The following is a 21,279-nucleotide window of genomic DNA, read 5'->3' as shown; positions in this document are numbered from 1 at the left end:
ACTTGTGAGAAGGACATTTAGATTCAGTATAGAGCAGCAATCGCGAATATCTGTTGAGGAGAGTGAATGGGAGGGAAATTGGTTTACATTTTTCTTTTCTCTTCAATAAAGTGTCACTATACAAAGAAAAATTTTAGATTTTTGTTAATTTACTACTTGAAAAGAATTTGAGCATACGGCAGGATTAGGGGGCAAAACGGGCCAGGCAGCCCACATGCCGCCACGAGCTGCGCCTCCGTTGACAGGCCCGACAAGTTACGGCCCATCGCTCGCCAGCGGCGGATCATTCCGAGACACCGGTCCGGCACACAGCCCACCTCAGTATAAGCCGACACAATATAGTTAGGCCAACACAGCCCGTTCCCGTTCCACCTTACCCGCTATTTTGCCAGGTCTGCATCATGTTACAGGAATCATATTATAGGACGCAGTTATAAAACAATCATGCTTCTGCCCCTGCGGCAATATCACCACCTCCCGCAGCAGTTAGTGGCATATTATTTCGAAGTTCAAACATCACTGCCAATCTCAGCTCGCATGACAAGGGCCAGTTAATACTAAATTTAAGGCTAAATTATACGCCTAACATTTTCGTCGTCTAACTTTATTATGATTTCTGGTATAAAATTTTAAATTATTGCAATCAAAACTCCTAATCTAATTTAGTTAACTAAATATTAATTTATCACTAACTTATCACTAACGTAGCAATGTTGTGATTGATGATACGATGATAATTAAAACACTACGTCAGCAACACATCAATATTTAGTCAATTAAATTGAATTGTACGACTTAACTACAACAATATACAAAGTACTAATCAGAAATTATAACAAATTAAAATCTGAAAACCAAAATGTTCACGGGCCTTATAGTTTGAGGACCAAAAGTGTAAACAGAGAAACACGTAATAAAGGAACCGTAGTAGTGCGATCGTATGATCAATAGATGAACAAAAACACCATGATTATATGAATGCTCATTGGCTCGCTCAAACTAAGCTGTTCGTGACTCGCTCCTCCAAATATTTTTAATTACTTTAGTGATACAAACAATACCCCTTGAGCCCTGCTATTTACATTCTTAAAAAAAACAAAAAAGAATATTCCAAAAAAGATAGATGATACACGAGCCATCGGAATCTACCTTTGTTAAAGCACTTACCTCAATCAGTTTGGAAGATATCAACAGGCCACACATCATTTAATGAAAGCAAGCGATATCACTCCTAGGGAAAGGGTCCATCGTGTATGTCGAGATCCGAAACAGAAGAGAGCTTCTCTTCCAAGACATTAAGAAGATCGAGGTAGTCCTTGAACACGTGATGTGACTGCCAAGTTGATGATAATTTATGTTAAGAAGAGCTTAGAAGCAAAGAATTTTATAAAGAAGTTGATGATTACGAGTGGTTTGAGACCTGAAGGGTCATGCTGTATGCCTTCCATAATCGCAAGTCATGCCGAAAGAGATCAACCAAAACCTAAGCAGTTTCAGAAAATGTGAGAAGTGCATCTATATGAAAGGGTAGGTGTCCATTATACATATTGCTCCCATGACAATGACAAATGTTGGACTATGTGCTTAAGCACTTATTGCAACACAACCTTAGATTCAATTATAATTAGTTCTAGTCATTTTGCATTGATTAAAACTAGGCACCCATACCTCTGCTCGCCGCAATAAAGTAGCCAGAACAACAATCCACTCCTTAAATTTAACAGAGCACATATGCGCTAGAAGGAATTCAGCATCTAGCCGGCTTTGGAGGGTATCCATTTGAAGCTGAAAGCCAAGACAATTGTGCATCAGCAAATAAAAATTTGTTAGGAGCTTCGGAATAGCGGTGCGTGAATGAGAAAATACAGTTACAGAAACTGTGTAATTTCATTTAAGCAAGGACTAAAAAGCCTTCGTTTGAACCGAAATGTAGTACAGTCAAGAAACAAACACCTTTTGCCCAATCAATTCAAGCCCAGATGCAAAATTGTCCAGGCGAGCAGAGCCAAGTCTTTCCCGTTGAAGATATTCCTGAATTAAGTTTAATATCATAAACATAGTTTCCATGAGCATACTTTCTGATTAAGGAATGGGAATATGAAGAGAAAACTAATGAGAATCTCACCACAAGATCAAATTGAGTTCCTTTCACAAACGCAACAAGTTTGGACAGTTCTTTTACAGACATTAGGTAGCCAGCATGGTTCTCTAAGATGCTCTTAACAGAAGCAACATGCGGACTGAGCTCTTTGTTCGATGTGCTGTTCCAAGAATAAATTACGGTTAAGGCAATTATTCAGGATCCTTGTAAGTTCATTTTAAAATGCAAGAAAGAAAGCTTTCAAGTCAGATGATTGCCTTCTGTACGGCGAACGGAAAAGAAAATAACCCAGAAATCTAGGAGACAGTCTATCAGAGTCAATAGCAGCATTTTCATACTCTCTCCCAGACCTCAGCAAAAACCGCACCTAAAGGATCAAATGTAAGTGATTATCCAGATCAATACCTACAATGAATCAGCTCCAACTATTCCTAAACATGAACAGTACACGAGTATCATACCAATTCTCCGGCAAGCTCATATAATGATTCATCAAGAGCAGCCTGAAAGTGTGCAAATACCACTCAAATAAGTGAACATGCTAATGTTAGATAGGATTGATTAGTAAGATATAATAGTTTGGTTCATTACCTGTAATAAACGGAGAGCACAGTACTGACTCACTGCAGGGCCTTCAAGCTTTGCAATGACCTGTATTTCCAGCAATCAACACAAGTTTTGCCCAACTTTTGACGAACAATACAAATTTAAAATCCATTTAATATGCATCACATACAAAATTTAACAAATCACTGGCACACCACAGAAAGCTTTTGAATAACAGAAGTTCAGGATTTAATGATAAAGTACTAATTGGATAATTCAAAGGAAGGTACTCGCCAGATTGTTCGTCCAGAAATAAAACAGCCAAAAACAACACAATATAAGAACTAACCTCTTCCTAAGAAGAGGAGCAGAACATTTTGTGGTTTCAACAAAAATGAGATCTACATGAAGATACTAAGCATACCAGTATATAACAAGCAGCTGTCCTGTACCATCTTCGCTGGAAGCATTCTTCGAACAACCTAAATGGCAAAGTTACCATTATTTGCTATAACAAGGTGAATAGGACAGGACTTTAACAATAGTGATTTGATTTTCATGACTACAGTAAACAGTATGCAAAACCTGGCAAGAAACAATGATTTTCATAGTTAGATTAATTGGAGCTTTAATTATATGTAAGCATGCAGAACATTTTGTATATGATTGAATTTTTGAAGATTCATTTGACAATAATTCTCAAGCATCACTCTAATTTGTCACAATCTCAGGATTCCACAAACAAGTTCATATGCATGAGTCATAGCAGCGAACAGAGTAACTAACAATGAGCAGTAGTGGTGCCATTGAATTGACAGGATTATTTAAAGTAATTCAGGATTTAGGTGCACACAGAATTTCTAAATTCCTGAAATAAGAGAGAACAAACCACAAAGAGAGTAAAACAGAGTGCTGTTGCATAAGAATAATGTAAAATGTCTTCTAGCAGTAAAAGCGCGAACTTGCTCAGCATATTTTAACATTGATCAGAGTGCAGCTAAAGCGAGGCCATAAGCCCTACATGACTGATTCTCAATTTTTTTCATCATAGTAAGGTACAACATACTCGGTGGATCTTCCAGCAGCAGAGAAAAGATCTGCCCAGTGTCTGCCATCAGTCTTCCTTGCAACGCTAACAACCACGTCCACATATTCAGGAAATTTTTTTATTAAATCGCATGTCTTCTCTAGAAGTGAATTACTTGAGAGCTGATTTCTGCTTGCACTTTGCCTGACATCAGAAATTCAACAAAACCAAGAATTATGACAGGGTGAGGGAGCATAATGCACAGGAGACAATGAAATTATTACCAAGTCCGCTAATTGCTTGGGAAATATTAATCTTACAGCTGAGAGGCACTTAATCGTGTTAGCTGCCAGACTTATACAGTGGAAAAAAGAACTCCAAGACTCAAAATAAGATATATAGAGGATAGGAGATTAGCCTATGATGAAGATAGTACGAGAAATAAGCAATATTATAAATTCAGTTCAACTTCACAGGATCTTTACAACTGAAATATTTACCAATTCTCTTCTCGGACATGTTAAGAGGAGTACATCTTTATTTTACATTTGACATTTGGCTAAGAGATTTGAGTATGTTCTTTAATTAGAAAACTGCAAAATAAAATGCAAAATTTAACACCTTCCACCAAGTGATATACAGTAGATTAAGTTCCAATATCTTAGCTCCCTTCTATACCGAAGTGGCTTTTAGTCGAGTAAATATATGTCAACAATCAACATGGATGAATGACTTCCTCCCCTACAAGTCTGACACACTTTCAAGACACGCTTAAAGAAGCATAGATAAAATATGAAATGTATGTTACCAATAGAATCGGAAAACTGAAATAAGAAAAAGAAAAAAAAAATAAAAAGAAGAGTAGGTTCCCCACAAATATTATTTGATGAGCAATGTTGGAGCTAGCAACTCATGGAAGAACATTGTAGTACATTATGGCAGGGTAAAGCATTATGATCCTCATGCTGATGAACTTACATTTTTCCTTGTCATTTCATTTAAGAGAAGGTGGTTATTTTTAGCGTGTTAAGGAGTATTATCTGCAGCATTATATGAGGGTACCAATAAGAGATATGAATAACAGATTTAACTCCCAGTTGAATTGCATAAAGCAGATCAATCAATAATCTCTATAGTGGATTGGATATAGGATACCTTGATATCTCAGCATCAAATACAGTGAATAAAAGCCACTCTAAGCAATGCGAAAAGTGAGGTTTCTCTGCTGATAAGCATGCCAGCCGCAATGCTTCTTCCCTTTTGTCCCTCTAATGAAAAGAAAGGAGCACAAGAGGGGGGGGAAAAAAAAATCAGAGATGCACAATAAGGATCTCATATAAAAATCATATTAAACCTATAGATACCAAACAAAAAAATCATCAAATTCAAGAGTGAGCAACTGAACAAGTCAATAATGAGCTTATCATGATATTGTGAGATCAATCAGAATCTACGACAAGATGCGATAAATTCATATAAATACTTGTCGATCTTAAGAAGAAAATCAAGTTATAATTACCCCAGCAAATTTTAGACATGGAAGATAACAAGAATGCTTTACAGTCGAACAGACATGATAGTACAAGATGACTTAAAGGTACATCAAACTCACAAAAGTTCCATTAGATGGTTGGTTGCTCTATATATACAAGTCCCTTCAGTATCACAATATTGTTTGTTTTTTTAAACTAATTTAAGAACTTCTAACTTTGGTCTCAGCTGGCACCAGGCTTAAAAGCAAGTCCGCAAAGAAAGCCATTAACCCTATTTTGTTCAACAGATCAAACTATAAATACTTTCCTACACCACATGCACTGCATTCTCTCATGTATCTATTAGGGTGGGAGTAGGGAGGCAATACGTCTTGTTGGATCAGAACACATCAGCATTTCTAAAAAAGGATCAATACTTTGCGAAGAAAAATTTTAACTAAATGCCATCAATCTCTTTCACAAAAGTTACAGAATAATATAAAATAAAATAAACAATAAACTACTAACTGAAATTAGTCACATTGCAGGCCATTCAGAACTTCAGATCCAGACAAAAAAAAAAAACTTAGCAGGAAAATACAAATTGATAAATTGTCAGTACCTGAAGAAGATGTCGCAATAAACAATGCAATATAGTTTGAGCTTGAGGAGTGGGCTCAAAACATGGAAATTCTGTGGCTGTAAACGACATTCTCTGAGAAACACCAACAACAACCCCAACATTGGGAAGAAGACCCAGAGGATAAACCTCACGATCAAATTCCAGCTCTGGATCCAACTATAAAGTCAAAACGACAAGCTCTGGTTATCTGAAAGTCCAATGGCTTGATAACTCGATTCTCACAATGCAAATAGAAATTAAATGAAAATCTAGAAATTGAATGAACAACTGCTAAACACAAAAGTACTTGCATGAATAGAAAGAGAAGATGCATTAATCAAGTAAAGAATCTTGGTAAAGTATACTCTAGCAATCAGGACCTTTTAGGTTCAAGTTACTCTATAACTTAACTAGCAAAAGATTCAATTAATTCTTAAGGGGCTTGTCAGAGACTCAGAATAATAAAAATATCATGGGGATGCTTTAGGTGGCTAAAGGCTAGACGGACGGAGCTGGAGATCATGCAAACCATGACTATGAAGTCATTTTCTTAAAATTAAGAAAGAGAATATGTCCGATGTGGTCAGGAGGGTGCACTAGTGACAAGACTAGTGTCACTAGTGATACTGCAAAATCTGTTTAGTTTTATCACATCTGAGCAATACCACAAAGGAAATAATTGTTAATATATTGACCTCCAATAATGTCTGGAAGGCTAACAAGCGAAGCTCTATCTAACAATGTGCTGCATTTAGATTTGATTATATAGAACAAAAATAACTTGAACAAAAGAGCATGTTGTACAAGATCAAATATGGTGTGGAACTGTGGATTGCAAGCAAGATGAAATTACCTGCAAGAAATCTTCTTGTTTAAAAGGATCAACTCCATGGGATGGATACCAGACCTGCAATGATCAGCTTCCATTTAAAAATTAGATTAGAAAGTAAATAGGTGCAACATCTGTCTTCATAATCATAAATAAGAATTATACAGATGGCATATTACATATGACAAGAGTGTACTAAAATTGACGAAATGTAGAATAATGCACTTGCTAACCTGCATTCCACGGTAACCATAGTCTAGCCAGGAAACTTCCTCAATAAGATTTGCCTTCTCCTCTGAGTGCCCACACGTAACCCAGAATAGCTCGACTGAGTTAGTAAGTACTTGTTCATGTCCATCATCCAAGTCAAGCACTGAAAGCTCCCCATTTGTCCTTAATATCAAGCATCTGGCAGTTTACACAAACTCATAAGTCATAATGATCCACACATTACATTGCATATTCTTGGCAAAAAAAAATATTTACCTAGATGGCTGCTGAACTATCTTCATAGTCCCTTCAGGTACCAGATTTGGAATGAAACGCATTGATGCAGGAGGGCTCTTTGCACTCATAATTGAAAGCTCTCGTACTGTAGAAAGCTGTTTTTCATTTAATTTTTCACAAATATATAAAACAAATTCCTTGCTAAGGATAACTCAGTGGAAAAGCAGTATCTTGATCAGATTGTTAATCCAATTAGAGGAAAAAGAACTAAGCACAGAACCTTAACATTTACCTGTAAAATGGGAGTAGTTGAAGGTGATAATTCGCCCGAAATTTTCACATGAAATATATGAGTATCAAATGGACGATAAGCAACAAGTATATAATCTTGGAAGACATCCATGACCATAGGTTTCCCAAGTAGTGTCTTGCGAAGAAGTAGGGAGCTATGATCAAGATGATATCTTGGAAAAAATAATAACTCATACCTACAAGGCATTACTTAACTCCTTTAATCGCAAAGCATATAATGTAGAACTTGTAATGCCAAGAGATAAGTAGGTGTGAAAAACAGAATGAAATATTCTCACGTGTCTGAAGAATTGATGTAGTTGCACACAACAATAATTTTTCCTAGCCACAACAACCCTTTGCACTCAATTTTCTGTTCTTGAGTAACATCTCCAAATACACGCCATCTCTTGGAGCGCAAGTCATAGAGGATGAGCCCATGAAGACCTGCGACTGCTAAATACATACCATCTTTACTAGCCACTACATGTAAAACTGGCCAATTTTGCGAAATATATGAGACCTGCTTCCACAAAGCCACCATATCAGTAAAGGAGATAATGAATTTAGCATTAAAGCAATGTTTTGAAGTAGAAAACCTAACCGGAAGATTGAGATGCAACATCTTGAGTTCATCTGTATCATCAGGCTGCACTAAGAGAACCCTGTCATCACCATAAATAATTTGCCGAGCATATGTTGTTCCTGAAAGACCTCTGTTAAGACAGCATTTGCCAAATGAGAAGGCAATAATCCTCTCTGATGAGCCTTCTTCAACAGCAAACAGCTTATACCCATATTCATCCCATTGCACCAGTGAGGTTCCACTCATAAGAGGCTCAAATTTCAAATCTGAATTAGGTCTCACCACTGGGGATGAAGCAGAACTCATTCCAATTTGACGTATTGTGCACATTAAACGGCATCCTGATGCAGACCAAACAGCAAGTCCTCTAAATTTCCAACCAACAGCAAAAGCACAATTGTCAGGTGTCCAAGAAATACAGGTAACAGGTCCAGTATCTTCCATGGAGTACCTATAAGATTTAATAGTAGGCAATCATATAAAAGTTAGTACAGTACAACATTAGTAAGAAATGATAACTATCATAAATTTTTTTTCCAGACATTTGAGGGCCAATAGAAGGAAAAGTGGCAGACGATAGAAAGTTCACATTTAGAATAGGATATTATCAGTATTGCTTGTTATCACTTAATAAAACTTAGAATAAGATCAGATGATTTACCCCAAGAGTGTAATACGAATGCCATCTCATATAAAAGTAACTTCAAATTTTCCACAAGTTCCATAGTCCATATTTTATTTACACCTTAAAGCCAGATTCATTTGTGAAACACTGAAACTAACCTGTGCTGTTTACCAGAATAATAACAAGACTGATTTATCAAACTGCCCCCCCACATTCTTCCCCATATATGAAATACTCATAGAGACAGGAAACAATAACAGAAAAGTAACAGGTTGTCTATTCACATATTGCATGAGGTTAGTGGTTATCAGTTAAAAAGTCAACAGTTCTGAAGAAAAAATTTGCTTAAAAAAATAATTAAAAAATAAAACTAGTACATCCATCTAGCAATCACAACTTTGTAGTGAATCTGCAAAACCTAGAAACAGAAATGATACATTTATACCATGATCCTAAGTCCTAACTGCTGCGCATTTTAGCATGACCGATGATACCAGGCTAAAAACTCTCATGATAATAATAAAAATAATGTCCTTCACACTACTGTTCTTCAGCCATTATAACTGACTTCAGCACAAAGGCAGCATTAATTTCAACTCCAAGTTAGAACCATAAATCTTGCCTGTTTTAAGCCTTTAGACTGCAAGGTTTAATCTACTAAGTATAAATTAGGCTATAATAATAGCAGCTCAAAATCCAACCAGCCATTTAAGACTTACCCCCAATCATACAAAGATATTGTCCGAAGATGCCGCACATTTTCAGCAAGGTCATACAGTTCAATGACACCTCTGCTACAACCAACAGCAAGAATCTGCTGATCTGAAGCTATAGAAGCACACATAGCATCATCTGTGTTTAAGAATCTTTCAACTTTAATACTATTTGTTTGCTTTAGACCCTTTTTGCTAATCGAGCACAATGCAATCTGACAGCCAGAATACAAAACCACCAGCAACCTCAATTGCATTGATAACTCGAGTTGGATGACTGCAGAACTATGTGGGCAGCAATGATTAGAAGTCTCAGGTGCTGAAGAATGCTGCAATGGATTCACATTCTCAGAGGCACTCGTGTCACAACAAAGATCGAAGCTGCCAGAGAACTGGAAATATAAACAAAATTGGAAAATCATTTACTGTCTTAAATGTATAGCTCGAGAAGCAGGAAAAGCTGCTGCACTATTTTGAAGTATCACAATTAAGAGAGTTGACAAATGTTTCTAAATATACCTCCCCGTTCCAGGACAGAAGCTGTAGCTTCCCATTAGAAAGTCCTATAAGCATGTTTTTGCTGTCACACACAAAGTTGCTCCTGACGAATAAACAGGAAAAGTAGTAAACAGGTTAGCATTTTAACTATCTGATATGATGACATAGGAAAGTAAGAGAAAAGTCATACGTTACAAAGTTTTCCTCGGAAAAGGGCGCCTTCTCAATTATAACTAGGGAAATATTAGTGAGAAAGAGCCCAGGAAGTTGCTTGCCTCCTATAATCAGTCTCTTTCCAGAGATATGGACCTTGTATATATGGAGATAAGATGAAGAAGTCTGCAGCAGAAGAAACAAACTAAGAAACTAGACTGCATAATTAAATGAGAAGGGGCATAACTGGTTCAGAATTCTTCTAGGAAGATACAAATATGTTTTACAACAGAAGATTAGATTAAATTGATCAAAATATTGGGCTGCACCTTTTGAATTAAAGCATCCAACCATTTCCAATAGTTTCAAATAAAGAAAAAGGTATAATATGCAATATTTCGCAGTAAAATGAATAGGACGTTATGAATTTCGATGCACTAGAAAAATATCATGGATATTTTTCTATTCTGAGGTACTCATAGGGTTTGAAATTTCAGTTCTTTTTTCTTTAGAGACACATTCTATACGAGTATCTGGCCAAATACAAAGAATTTTGACCTCCCATGCTTGCAATTTCCTTTCGTAAAATCCTCGCCAAAGTCATCAAATCAGAAGAAAAGCCTGATAGTGAAGCCTAAGGCATTGACAAACAAAAACTGCCTTAAACAAACAGACAGCTTTATAGGGAACAATGTGGTTTCTCATTTCAAGTTGAAGTGCATAACTATGTTTTGAAATGATCGTAAGTACAATATTGCTGATATTATACATCTATTCTAGAAAGTTGGAACGAACAGTAGCAACGGGATGTGAACAAAGTTATGAGGTCACACTGTAGGATGCTACTGGCATTCCCTTTCTGTTTGCTTAGACAATGGACTGTAAGCTACGAGACAGATTTTATTCCTATCTCATTTCGAGAAGTTATAGGATATGAAGAGTGACAATAATTCTATGACATGCATGCAACAGAGGATACGTTCACACAATATGACATATAACAGAACAGTGGAAGAGGTCAATATGATATAATGGAGAAATGACAATATTAGCTGCATATATACAAAAGACTCGACAAGAAGTAAAGGTTCCAGATGACTAGGGGGCGTTTGGATTCTCCTAATTACAATTCTGCAGTCATCAGTTTTCTCGAAAGTAGATTCATTAGTCCACTGTCAACCACAACAACAACGCCTAGGAGATTAGCCGCCTTGCTGTGGCTACATTTGGCTCTTTCTAGGAATGACGAGTTCAGCACTTTCTGCTAGGAAGCTATACAATTGCAAATTATAATGTTTCTTGATTCACTAAACTTGATTTAATGCCGAATTGCAATTACATCAAAGATCCAAATTATGAACCAAAAAAACTAACTCATAACACTACTACTACATCAAAGATCCAAGAAACGACACGGAAAGAATCAAACCCTCGAGTCACTCACGAGAACGGCGATCGTCTTGGTGTCGGCGCTCCACACGGCCTGCGAGTTCTCGCCCTCCCGCTGCACCGAGTCCGCGTCCCTCGCGTATTTCCCCAACCGAACCTTATGCTGCGCCTCCAATCCAAGAGATCTCGAGATCAAAATCGCATCAAAGAAGGGGACAAAGAGGGGGAAAATGGAGGGGGGGGGGGAGAGCAACCTGGGAGGCGCTCCATAGCTCGAGGCGCGTGGGGGCGACGACGAGGAGGAGGCGGTTGGTGGCCTTCAAGAAGACGACCCGGTCGGCGGCGGCTGAGGCGGCGGCGGGGGCGCAGAGGCCGGGATCGAGGGGGATCACCTGCGGCCACCCGTAGGCCATGTACATCTTCGTCGATCTCAATCTCGATCTCGATTTTTGGGGGAGGACGAGGACGAGGAGGAGGAAGAAGAAGGGAGTAGATCTGGGAGGGGAGGAGGAGGAGATGGTTTTGATCTCCGATGTGATTCGGAGTCGCGGGGATCGAACCGCTACTGAACCGGGGGAGGAGGCGTGAGAGCGATGTGGCCCTTTTATTGCTGTTTCCTGTTTGAGTGAACGAGCCCGATGCGGAAAATTGCAAATAACGCCCTGTACTATAGACTATTTGCAAGGTATTTAAAATGGTAGAAATCTTTGTTTTAAGTTTTTGTAAAGATTCACCTATGAACAAAATTGCCAAAAAATTATTTTTTTTAATTTTTAAACGACAAAATGATAAATACAGCATTTTGTTATTTTATGATTAGTATTATTATGTCCGCATAAATGCATTTTTACGAGACACATTCACTTAGTCAACTTGCATTAATCTCGACCTATTGATCTAAAATTATCCCAAAAAGGCAACAAAATAAAAGCATGCTTAGTGTAACTAAAATTCTTGCAAAAATATTTTTTGAATGGAATTTTTTAAAATGAGTATATTTCTTGCAATAAAATATTCTTTGAATAGTTTTACATGGCAACAAAACTAGCAAAAATTTTAACTAAAGCTGAACTGTAAACCTTTTGTTTATATTTTTTTTTTCTCAACTTTGTGAGAATAAAATATTTATATATTTCGCAAATAGTACTTTTTCTGTGTAGTTATTTTACATCCACTATCCAAATATTTATTTATTTTTAGTCCGATTGACTTTTTAACTATTATAATTTATTAGATATTTATAAAATTTAGAGCGACAAAAATATTAGTTTTACACACGCACCTGGGTGAACAGGTAGCATTTATTTAAAAAAAAATTAATTATTTGTTCAAGATTAAAAAATAATTTTAAAAATTAACCCAAATATCCCTACGACCCGACGCCGCCAAAAAAAATCAACGGTCGGCGACTCCCCCAACCTTCCTTATCCGTTTATACGTCTCCTTCTTCTCCATGCATTGTGTAGAAAGAATCCGCATTATCGAAGCCCCGAAGAAGCGATGCCGCGGCTATTAAGGTTCCACTCCCTCTCCCCTCCTCTCCAAGAAACCCTAGTTTCCCCCAATCCCCCATTCCTCTCCCTTCCTCCTCGCTCCTCCTCGTCCCCAGCCCCTTCCTCCGCTCGCCGCGTGCGGAGAGCCCTCTCGACTCCCTCAAAACCCCACTCCGCTCCCAATCTCCGTCGCCTCACCTCTCGAATCGTCGATCTCACGCGGCGGAGGCAACTGGATCAGGTTTGAGATCGAGTTGATCTTTTCCTCGGCTTTGCTTGTGATATAAATCTTTTGGGGTTTACTCGTAGATATTTGAGGAAGTGGAGGTCGCGAAGGAGAGATATGGGGAGATGAACACGATCGTGATGAATGCAGTCATGGAGGCCTGCGTCCACTGCGGAGATGTGGATTCCGCTATCAGGATCTTCGACGAGATGTCGAAGAGGGCGAATGGCGGAGTCGATAGCGTCTCTTTTGGGATCTTGTTGAAGGTATTCTCTTCCCTTCATTTCCTTCATTAGTTAACTTAGATCAAATTACGGTCTTTGGGGATGCATGTGTTCTATGGCGTGTGCGGCTTTCATACCTAAAATTGATTTTGTGAAGGGTTTAGGCAAGGCCCGGAGGGTTGACGAAGCATTCCACATTCTTGAATCTGTTGATCTAGGGACTGCTGCCAGGAATCCGCGATTATCACCTCAAGTCATCTATGGTCTGTTAAATGCTATTCTTGAAGCAGGTTTGTTTGATCTATTTCTTGCTAGATTACTATCATGGCATTCTTGGAAGTATGTTTGTTATTTTGCAACAGATTTAATAGAGATTCTTTTCTTTGATTGCCTTGGAATGTTTGGTTTCCTTTCTTTGCACAATTATATTCCATATAACCTTTTAAGGTTGCTAATCATATTAATGCACTTTGTCATCATACGAAATGCATACCATGTTGAGATGAAGAAATACTGAAAACTACGGACATAATCTCATGCGAAGATGTTTGATGTACATAAGAAGATTGCTGATTTTTGTTTATAAAAAATGTTGGCGATGTCTGGATTTGAGCCACAAACTTTTGAGTGTTATTCCATGTTTTTCACTGAGGAAGTGTGGCAAGGCACATAATATGGGCTACAGAATAGAAAGCGGAAAGGAGAGAGATTAACAAAGTTCAACTTAGATTAGAAAAATAGCTAAAACATAACTTGACATTTCTTGAGTCATCCATACTTATAAATCTTTTTATTTCTTTAAATCCATCTTTTATTCGAAGAGCAAATTCGAACTCCAGATAGACAAATTGTGCTTCAATATGCATAACAAACGTGTGTACATTGTATTATCAAAGTATCAAAGATACTGAGAAACCACTATTACGGGTGTTGATTACTTATTACATGCAATGGTTATTAAGCAAACCATCCTTAGCTTGTATAATCATGATTACTTTTTCTCTTTAGTAACTCACAAAGCATTTGTGCCATATTTATTGATTGCTTGACCTTACAAAAAAGAGGCTTCAAAGCTGCTTGCTCACACCTGTTTTCCTGCAGGAGATATGCGTCGTGCAAATGCTCTTGTTGCGCGTTGCCGTCATGTACTTCATCAAGAGGGTAACCCCGTCTTACTTTACAACTTACTGATGAAGGTAGCCTATTGACTCTCTGTTATGCTGATCTTTATTCCTATACTGTTCAATAGTTAAACCAATATAACATGCATTTAGATCATTTGAACTGTCAAGGTTTGTAATTTTATACCATTTGTTATGATTCTCCATTCCCATACAGGGATATATAAACACCAATTTCCCCCTGGGTGCTTTAACTGTTAGAGATGAGATACTACGTCAAGGATTGAAGCCTGATATATTGACCTATAATACTCTTGTTTCGGCATGTGTAAGATCTGGAGAAATTGATAAGGCTATTCAGTTACTTGCAGAAATGAAGGTGTCAAGCAAATATTTAAAAGGCCAGTTTTTAGCTACAATGTTGGTTTTCTTACTTACAATATATGCTGTGGTTTGATGAAAATTTACTCATGCTATGTTGCAGGAAGAAGCTAGGAAGTATAATAGCTATGAGCTCCTTCCAGATGCTGTTACTTACACAACTTTGCTTAAGGTACTTTCTATGATGGCTGGGTGCAGTTTTCACATTTTTTTCCTGCTCTTCAGTTAGCATCCTACTTCAAGTTATCAAACTTTAGTTTGATTCATTTTCTCTTATTATTTGAAGCAGTGCATTTACGGACAAAAGTTAGCTTTTCGTAAATCCTCTTCCTCAAACATATCTAGGACTGCAAATTTTACTTCTTACTCTCACTGCTGGCTTAGGATAAGCTTTCTACTTCCTAGCATAACATAATTATATTGGGTTACTAGATCATGCCTACTATCTAAGAATGTCGGGATATGTCGTGTAACAAATCAAACTGTTCATGCTTTCATGATTCTTTGGCAAATCACGTTCATCATCTTAATACAATATTTGTTCTAGTTGTCCTCATGCTGTAAGCTAAAAATAATTTATGAACTTTTTTTTTCTGTTGTAATTTATACGAGTATAGGAGAATAATAAGAAGGTGCTACTAAGCATGTGACTTGTCAGTCTGGCAGCGAGTCCACCTTGTATTGATGAATCATGAGGATGAATTATTTTGATCAAACTACATTTGTTGCATTTAAATCAATTAATGGTTAAACAAGTGTTCCTAAATATTATGTTTCAAAAATTTGTCATTATGCTCCTTTACTTCATTACTTGGCTATACTGAATATATATGCTAATGGTGTTTAACGCTATCCAAGTTAAATAATGTATTGAATGTGGTGTAGGGTTTAGGGAATGGCAAAGACCTGCTTTCAGTTGTGAAGATTGTGGTGGAGATGAAATCTTCACTTCTTACTATTGATAGAACGGCATACACTGCAATGATCGATGCCTTGTTGGCTTGTGGGTCAATCAAGTGTAATTTATGCACCGTCTTTATAATTCAAAGTCATCTATCTTATCATGTTATTGATTTACATGTATGTGTGAACTTGTTGGGCTCACTGAAACTTTTCATTTTTAATAAGTGTTGAAAATTGTAGATATTCTTTGTTGAAGATATTAAATAAACCTTATCCCTAGACATCAAGTTCCATTAATTGAGTGCCACTTGTGACCTGCTATTCATGCACGACGAGGAACTGTTTGCTTGGTGAGCGCACCAGTTTGATGTAAGAATCACCTAATTCACCATTATAAATGTACTTAAAATGTAAATGTCTCTTTGGTGTACTACGTTTCCAATCTCACTAAGAACTTCATTTCTTATTCTACTCAATAATATCTTGCGTGACATACAGATTTGGCAACTTTTTATTTATTGCCTTTTCATTGAGTTATATAGATTGTAGGGAATCACTATTTACTCCCTAACCACTTAAAAAAAAAATTTCGAGTGTCTCAACCTGGTTGAGTTTAAATGGTCATTGAATATTTTAGGCATTTGCAGTAACTTATCTTTCTCAAAGTTTTTCTTCTGGAAAGAAGCAATATTTTTGTTTGAGTTATTCTTTGACCAATCAATTGTTCTTTCATTTTCTTTGCTTCAGTTAAATGCTAACAGCCATTTATTAAGTATCAGAGAAGCTCTTAATAGGCAACTAGGGTGACGATAATGTTCTACATGTGGATATGGGTGCCTTCAAATGTGACTAAGATTACTCCTGTAATAAATTAATAATTGTTATCTTGGTCTCTCTATAGAGATCTCTTTTTTATCTATAATGCCAAATCTATCTTTCACTCCTTTCTTAATTGTGATAGGTGCTCTTTGCATCTTTGGAGAGTTAATTAAGCAAGCGGGCAGAAATAACAACTTGAGGCCGAAGCCTCATCTTTATCTTTCAATGATGCGAGCCTTTGCTATAATAGGAGATTTTGATATGGTCAAAAGGCTGCATTTACGCATGTGGCCAGATTCATCAGGATCAATCCCCTTTTCAGCCCAGGCAGAAGCTGATGAGCTTCTTATGGAAGCAGCAATAAATGATAACCAGGTAATTATCTTTTTAAGCTTATGTAATTCAATATCAAGTCCTTTTCTTCTCCATTGAAGGGGTTGCATATCTTAGCACATTGACTACATATGTATATCAACCCCTAATTTATATTGCTGATTATTTTGATAATCTTGGCCTTATTGAAAGGAAAGAGCAGCAGCATTTGAAGTTATAATATGTCATACAGTGATATCAAAAAAATCCTCACAGAACCTGAATAACAGATTCGAAAATAAAAGAAATTATTCATCGCATTACCAGTTCAATGCAGCTGTAGTTTTTTCTCTTTTTTTTGGGGTGATAAGTAACACAATATGTTTTTAATTTTATTTAATTTTATTTCTTTTATGGCATCAACTTCGTATCAACATGAACAAACTGAGAACAGAGAATGCCTCAGCATTTCAAGTCACCATTTTTATTTGTTTTATGCAATTTAAATAATAGAAATGGGCTTGATTTCGTTTGCTTATACCACTTTTTTTGTATTACTGATGTGAAGAAGTTTTTGACCAAATGTTAACATGATGTGATGATGCTTATTATATTCTTCTCATTTTTATACAAAACAATCAATTCACAACTCAGTCATTATTCTTATTATTGGGAAATCTAAGCAAATTGTGAGTGACAGGCTTTACATAAATGCTAAGTGTTCTTCCATATTTTGTAGTATCATTATTCATAGGATTATCCTGCTTTCTTCAGTATGGCACCTGTACGCTCTTGTTGATCTCTAATGGCATGTTGATGCTTTCAACAGCCTCATATTTCCCTTTTTCCTTTTGGCATATGGACTATGTTTTAATATGTTTGGTGCCATTTACAGGTAGATCTTGCTAGAGAGCTGCTTTCAAATATCATCAACAAGCGAGAAATTTTCACTTGGACAAGTAGAGGAGGGATGGTATGTGACTGACACTGATCATGTTTAGCTACATAAACTAGTAATTATTAGGAAGAGGAAGGGGGACGGTGGTTTGGTCAGTTCTATCAAGTATTGGTTCTGATGCAGCTGCTGATTTATCACAGTTTAAGTTGCTATTATTCCTTTTAATCTATTATCAAGTATTTGCTGAGTCTGTTGCATGTTTTCCCCTCATGCTTATTCATGAATTACCGTTAGTATCAAATGTCTTAGAAAGCTGGTAGATTTACTCTCAGGAGTTATTGCGCAACCTATGCTGTTTTTACCTTTATAGGCTAAAAAACATCAACTCGTAAATATTCTCAAAACATAGGTGCCTGTTCCTAATATTACTCTCTTTTCGGTGTAACCATTTTATTGGCAGAAATAAAAAGAGATACATTTTAAAGTAAATTATGATTATTACTTCTGCCAGGTTGCTGTAAGGGTTGAAGCTTTATCAGGATTCACCAATTCTATCCTTACACCCTGTGTTCTTCCCCAGGTTCCATTTAATGCCTTCTGCTTTTCACTTCCTTTCCAACTTCCAGCAGGAATTTATTTTTTCTCATTATCCTTTTATAGGTTTTAGTGAATGATCCGGTTGAGAAGCATATGATACCTTTTGAAAAAGCCAATCCGTTGCCCGCTAGCTCGAGTTTGAACGAAGTTGTAATGCGTTTCTTTAAGGAGCCAGCAGTTCCAGTTATTGATGACTGGGGGAGTTGCATCGGAATTGTTCACCGCTGTGATTGCATAAAGGTACCATTTCCTCCCAATAGAGGTCCTCTGTGTATTTAATGCTACAGTAATCATGTTTCAATTTTTAAGAACATGTAGGCTTGAAATGCCCAAATTTGTGGCTTGTGTTTGTGAATCCCTTGGCTTTGTACAGAGGTATGTATGTCTTTATGGTGTAGTCCCTTATCATAAATTGTAGAACCTAAGATCTTAGAAAAGAGGATTTGAGACAATCCATGCACATATCGAGGTCACAGGATTCTTAGTTCCTATATGATCATGTTGACAATCAGAAGAAGCATTTTTAAAATTTCCTATATGATCATGTTGACAATCAGAAGAAGCATTTTTAAAATTTGCAGGTTCCTTATCTAGACATAGCCCAGTTTTTTTTTTTTCTTTGAGAAATAGGTAGCATGCTACCTGCTTCATTCATTAGAAAGATGCACTAGGCTACAGTAGGGATGCAAACGGGGCGGATCTGGGGGCGGGAGCCCCGCCCCGCCTCCTACCCCGACTAGCAAAATCCCGTCCCGCCTCCCGCCCCAAATTCGTGACGGATTAAAAAATACATCCCATAATCCGCCTCGCCTTGTAACCTGCCTCTCGTCGGCGCCCCGAATCCGCCCCGCCAACTAATATTTTTTATAAAATTATAATATTATTAATATTTTATAAAATATAAAATAATAATTTTTAATAATATTATATATATTATTTAACAATATCAATTATAAAAATAAAAAATATCAATCACAATTCAAAACAAAATTCAAAAGTTTCAAATACATTAGAAATGAGAGTACAAACTTATTTGTATTTTAAATTTTTTTGTAAATACATTATTTTTTAGGAATAGTTTTTTTTTCCGGGCAGATTCGGGCAGATAATAGTGGGGCGGATTCGAGGAGGATCAAAATTTCTCCCGTTTCCTGCCCCGAATCCGTCTCGGATCATAAAATTTACCCCGCTTTCTATCCCGAATCTATTTATTTTCTCTCATTTACTGCCCCCATCGGGGCGGATCAGGGCGGGAGCTCCACCAATCCGGATCCGTTTGCATCCCTAGGCTACAGGGATGAGGCAGCAGGGCCTCGAGCGAAGTGGGGGAATAAAAATTAAAGAGAGAATTTTTAAAGAGAACTGCTTTAGTGTTTTCTGCAGTCCATTTATTTTGGTTCATTTTAAGGCCCTTACTCCAACTGAATCAAACATTTTCGGACTCCATTTGACAATTAATTGACAACTAAACTTCTCCAAAGATGACATATAGTTATGTCTCATCTAATTACTTGGCACTTAATATTGCAGTACTCTTTCCAATTACTTTTGAATCGAGTCAAATGTATAATTCGGATACTATGCCTTCCCCGCATTATATGCAATGTGGTGATATATCTTGCAACTTTGCTAGCAGTTGGATGCACCTCTTTCGACGGTGATGAGGGGGCCTCCTCCTTGCGTGACTGCCTTGACATCTGTCGGGCGGGTCATTGATCTAATCCTCGAGAAGAAGTATGAGATTATAGTTGTAGTTAGAAATAGCAATGTATATGAAAGCAGCTACAGCTCAAGTTCGAGACCTCTTGGGGTTTTCTCTCTCGCAAGATTGTTGAAATCTGCAATAGGGGCATCAGAAATGCAGGACGCCATTGTATCTAAGATATTCGACCAGCAGAAAGTCAGGAGCATGTAAGTTTTGGTAAGTGGAAGTACATCTTATCTTCAACAGGGTTACACTATATTTTATATCAGAATCTTAGGAAAGACTGGGTGTTGCAGAGTTGTAACTTATAATAGGTTTTTTTTTGTGTAGACTACAGTTGTTTGGAAGTTGTCTATGTAGATGGTTTAGTTTTGAGTAAATTGCACGACCAGTCCCTGTACTTTCTACCAACTTTCATTTCGGTCGTCGAACTTTTAAGTTTGACATTAGTAATCCATAAACTCTTCAAAAGGTTTCACTCTAGTCCTGGTGCATACACAATAGTAGCAGGCAAATTGCTTATATCTAGTGAATCTGCACATTGATAAATCAAACATTTGTGGACTCTTTCTGTAATCTCACATTTCAACCTTACTATTCATCGAGTTACTATTGTTTATAGTATATATATTGGGCCATTGAATTGCAAGTGTGAGATTGGTAAGAAATCGAGAACTTTATGGTTTATGAATGTGTAAATGAATTTTGGTGTATACAACTATTTATTTCACTTTAAGATGAGGACCAAAATATTAGGGACTAAATTAAAACTTTATGGAAAGCGTAGTATCTCGAACGAATTTCAGGATCGAAATGAAACTTGACTCAAAGTTCGGGGACTAGTAGTGCAATTTACTTGTGTAGTATTTATTTAAGGAAAAAACTATTTGTCCAAGGATGTAAGATTTATAGGATGAAAAAAGTGATTTTTGGATGGTAGGATGTAAGATTTATAGTTTGGGAATGCAAGTAGCATTGCTCTACTCAGACATGGAGTGTAATTGGAGTCTGGCCCACTGCTTTTATGCTTGTTTTGTTTTCAAGTCAAAAAGTTTATATTTTAGGACCACTGCTTTTGTGCTTGTTTGTTCTCGCAAGGAAAACAGTCTAAACTGTGAGGTCACATAGGATAATGTAGTGTCTCTAAACAATTAAATTACTCATTTAGGGTTCATTTATTCCATCAATGATTTTTTTAAAAAATATTTTTTTGTACTTCTTTCTTTCAAAAGAATAGATGTGATATTGGATACAGATGATAGATGATGTAGTGTAGCTGCAATACTGTTGGGGGCCTTCTG

The 21,279-nt window shown here is 36.9% G+C and overlaps 2 protein-coding genes across 4 annotated transcripts; one reads left to right on the top strand and one right to left on the bottom strand.

Moving 5' to 3' along the window:
• Positions 768–11,878, bottom strand: LOC109704166 (RAB6A-GEF complex partner protein 1-like). Its single transcript, XM_020224912.1, has 23 exons — positions 11,554–11,878; positions 11,355–11,462; positions 9,948–10,096; positions 9,779–9,860; positions 9,266–9,651; positions 7,940–8,372; positions 7,635–7,858; positions 7,337–7,532; positions 7,084–7,199; positions 6,831–7,005; positions 6,622–6,675; positions 5,769–5,945; positions 4,830–4,942; positions 3,714–3,878; positions 3,072–3,129; positions 2,693–2,752; positions 2,563–2,604; positions 2,359–2,468; positions 2,126–2,261; positions 1,954–2,031; positions 1,669–1,785; positions 1,421–1,483; positions 768–1,333 (listed from the first exon to the last, which is right to left on the bottom strand). Exons 1-23 carry the CDS (start codon positions 11,716–11,718, stop codon positions 1,232–1,234), a joined length of 3,309 nt encoding a protein of 1,102 aa, XP_020080501.1. The 5' UTR covers positions 11,719–11,878; the 3' UTR covers positions 768–1,231.
• Positions 12,737–21,047, top strand: LOC109706469 (pentatricopeptide repeat-containing protein At5g10690). 3 transcript variants are annotated; one of them, XM_020227295.1, is made up of 12 exons: positions 12,737–13,033; positions 13,102–13,284; positions 13,400–13,532; positions 14,344–14,438; positions 14,581–14,742; positions 14,848–14,916; positions 15,630–15,747; positions 16,609–16,841; positions 17,674–17,751; positions 18,188–18,256; positions 18,337–18,513; positions 19,907–21,047. In XM_020227295.1, exons 1-12 carry the CDS (start codon positions 12,800–12,802, stop codon positions 20,186–20,188), a joined length of 1,833 nt encoding a protein of 610 aa, XP_020082884.1. In that variant the 5' UTR covers positions 12,737–12,799; the 3' UTR covers positions 20,189–21,047. The 3 variants fall into 3 exon arrangements, with proteins under 3 accessions (XP_020082884.1, XP_020082883.1, XP_020082882.1); XM_020227294.1 differs by having other exon boundaries at positions 15,630–15,762; positions 19,910–21,047; XM_020227293.1 differs by having other exon boundaries at positions 15,630–15,762.

The sequence above is a fragment of the Ananas comosus genome, linkage group 2, assembly GCF_001540865.1.
Source record: "Ananas comosus cultivar F153 linkage group 2, ASM154086v1, whole genome shotgun sequence".
NCBI classification, from domain to species: Eukaryota; Viridiplantae; Streptophyta; class Magnoliopsida; order Poales; family Bromeliaceae; genus Ananas; species Ananas comosus.
Note: the sequence above shows the minus strand (reverse complement) of the source record. Positions and strands in the feature narration are given on the sequence as shown.